At 38.4% G+C, this 2,484-nt stretch overlaps 1 protein-coding gene across 1 annotated transcript in view; it reads left to right on the top strand.

The window, feature by feature from the left end:
* Window positions 1-2,484, top strand: part of ftsj3 (FtsJ RNA 2'-O-methyltransferase 3) — a 21,007-nt gene that overhangs the window by 9,516 nt on the left and 9,007 nt on the right. The window contains exon 5 of the mRNA XM_016523847.1: window positions 404-698. Within this exon, the coding sequence (XP_016379333.1) occupies window positions 404-698 (295 nt within the window). The remainder of the gene's footprint in view (window positions 1-403; window positions 699-2,484) is intronic.

Raw genomic sequence — 2,484 nt, 5'->3', positions numbered from 1 at the left:
GAAACTCTGTATCACTGCTGTTTATAAGCGCAGCGCTGCTTTGTTTACAGCGGTAACCAAGGAAACACTGTATCATTGCTGTTCGTAAGCGCAGCGCTGCTTTGTTTACAGCGGTAACCAAGGAATCACTGTATCCTTGCTGTTTGTAAGCGCAGCTCTGCTTTTTTTACAGCGGTAACCAAGGAAACACTGTATCATTGCCGTTCGTAAGCGCAGCGCTGCTTTGTTTACAGCTGTAACCAAGGAAACACTGTATCATTGCTGTTCATAAGCGCCACCTGCTGGCAGAGAGTGAATCTTTTGTTAACAAAAACGTGAGAAAATCGAATCGTGAGTTGAGTGCATCGTTACAAGTCTATTAGTGACAGCTCTACTCGTGACGTGAGCGTCTCTCTGTGCTCAGGCTCTCAGGAAGGAGCTGCAGACGTGGAAGGTGGATGTTGTGCTGAACGACGGCGCGCCGAACGTTGGAGCGAACTGGTCGCACGACGCCTTCTCGCAGGCCAACCTCACGCTGATGGCGCTCAAGCTGGCCTGCGAGTTCCTGACCAAAGGCGGCACCTTCATCACCAAAGTCTTCCGTTCCAAAGACTACCAGCCGCTCATGTGGATCTTCCAGCAGTTCTTCAAGAAGGTGCAGGCCACCAAACCGCAGGCCTCCCGAAACGAGTCCGCCGAGATCTTTGTCGTCTGCCAGGGTAAATCTATGTATTTCGTACTAATCTTGTTCTTGTTTATTTGTTTGTTAATTCAACCTGTTGTCTGTTGTTCTGCTCATTCATGCTCTCAAACTATCATTCATTCGTTCTATTGTTTGTTTTACCTATCAGTTGTTCTTTCGTCTGTCTGTAGTTATAAAAGTCTGTCTATCTTTCATTCTGTAGTTCTGTCTATATAGTTTGATTGTTTTATCATTTGTTCTATCATCTGTTCTATAATTTTATGTGTCTCTCATTCGTTTGTTAAAAGTATTTTGTTCTATCTATTGTTTGTTTGTTCTATCATTCGTTTGTTTTGTTCTAACGTTTGTTTTTCCTATCTATCTTTTTTCCATTCTGTCTATCTTTCATTCTATCTGGTGTTTGTTCGTTCTATCTGTTGTTTTTGTTCTATTGTTTGTTTGTTCTGTCGTTCGGTTTGTTTATTTATTGTTTTTGTTCTAACGTTTGTTTTTCCGTTTTGTATCGTTTTCCCATTCTTTCATTCTGTGTTGTTTGTTTGTTCTATCTGTTGTTTTTGTTCTATCATTTGTTCTATCTATTGTTTGTTTGTTCTGTCATTTGTTTTCCCATTCTATCTATCATACATTGCACATTTTCGCTCTATTTATTGTTCTCTATATTGTTTGTTTGTTTTAGCTATTGTTTGTTCTGTTGTTTTTGTTCTATATAATTTGTTCTATTGATTGTTTGTATGTTCTGTATCTGGTTTTTCCGTTCTAACGTTTTTCCGCTCTATCGTCCTATATATTGTTTATTTTAGCTATCGTTCACTTGTTCTATTGCTCACTTGTTCTATCGTTCGTTCAGTTACTCTAGGTATCATTTGCTTGTTCTATCGTTTGTTTGTTCTGTCTCTCGTTTTTCCACTCTATCGTTTTTTTCCACTCTATCATTCTATATATTGTTCTTTTGTTCTAGCTGTCGTTCACTTGTTCTATCATTCGTTTGTTTGTTCTAGCTATTGTTCACATGTTCTATCGTTTTTGTTCTATCGCTTTTTCTATCGCTTGTTTGTTGTAGCTGTTTTTCGCTTGTTCTATTGTTTGTTCGTTCTAGCTATTGTTCACATGTTCTAGATATCGTTTTTGTTCTAGCTATCGTTCCCTTGTTCTATCGTTTGTTCTTGCTGTCGTTCCCTTGTTCTATCGTTTGTTCTTGCTGTCCTTCACATGTTCTATCGTTTGTTTGTTCTAGCTATCGTTCACTTTTTCTATTGCTTGTTTGTTTGTTCTGTCGTTTGTTTGTTCTAGCTATCGTTCCCTTGTTCTATCATTTGTTCTTGCTGTCGTTCCCTTGTTCTATCATTTGTTTGTTCTAGCTATCGTTCACTTGTTCTATTGCTTGTTTTTGTTCTAGCTATCATTTGTTTGTTCTATCGTTTGTTTGTTCTAGCTATCGTTCCCTTGTTCTGTCATTTGTTCTTGCTGTCGTTCCCTTGTTCTATCATTTGTTTGTTCTAGCTATCGTTCACTTGTTCTATTGTTTGTTTTTGTTCTAGCTATCGTTTGTTTGTTCTATCGTTTGTTTGTTCTAGCTATCGTTCCCTTGTTCTGTCATTTGTTCTTGCTGTCGTTCCCTTGTTCTATCATTTGTTTGTTCTAGCTATCGTTCACTTGTTCTATTGTTTGTTTTTGTTCTAGCTATCGTTTGTTTGTTCTATCGTTTGTTTGTTCTAGCTATCGTTCCCTTGTTCTGTCGTTTGTTCTTGCTGTCGTTCACATGTTCTATCGTTTGTTTGTTCTAGCTATCGTTCCCTTGTTCT

Source organism: Sinocyclocheilus rhinocerous, unplaced genomic scaffold (genome assembly GCF_001515625.1).
Source record: "Sinocyclocheilus rhinocerous isolate Xijiao unplaced genomic scaffold, SAMN03320098_v1.1 scaffold1351, whole genome shotgun sequence".
NCBI classification, from domain to species: domain Eukaryota; kingdom Metazoa; phylum Chordata; class Actinopteri; order Cypriniformes; family Cyprinidae; genus Sinocyclocheilus; species Sinocyclocheilus rhinocerous.
The sequence above is the reverse complement of the archived record's forward strand: the minus strand, read 5'-3'. Positions and strand labels throughout refer to the sequence as shown.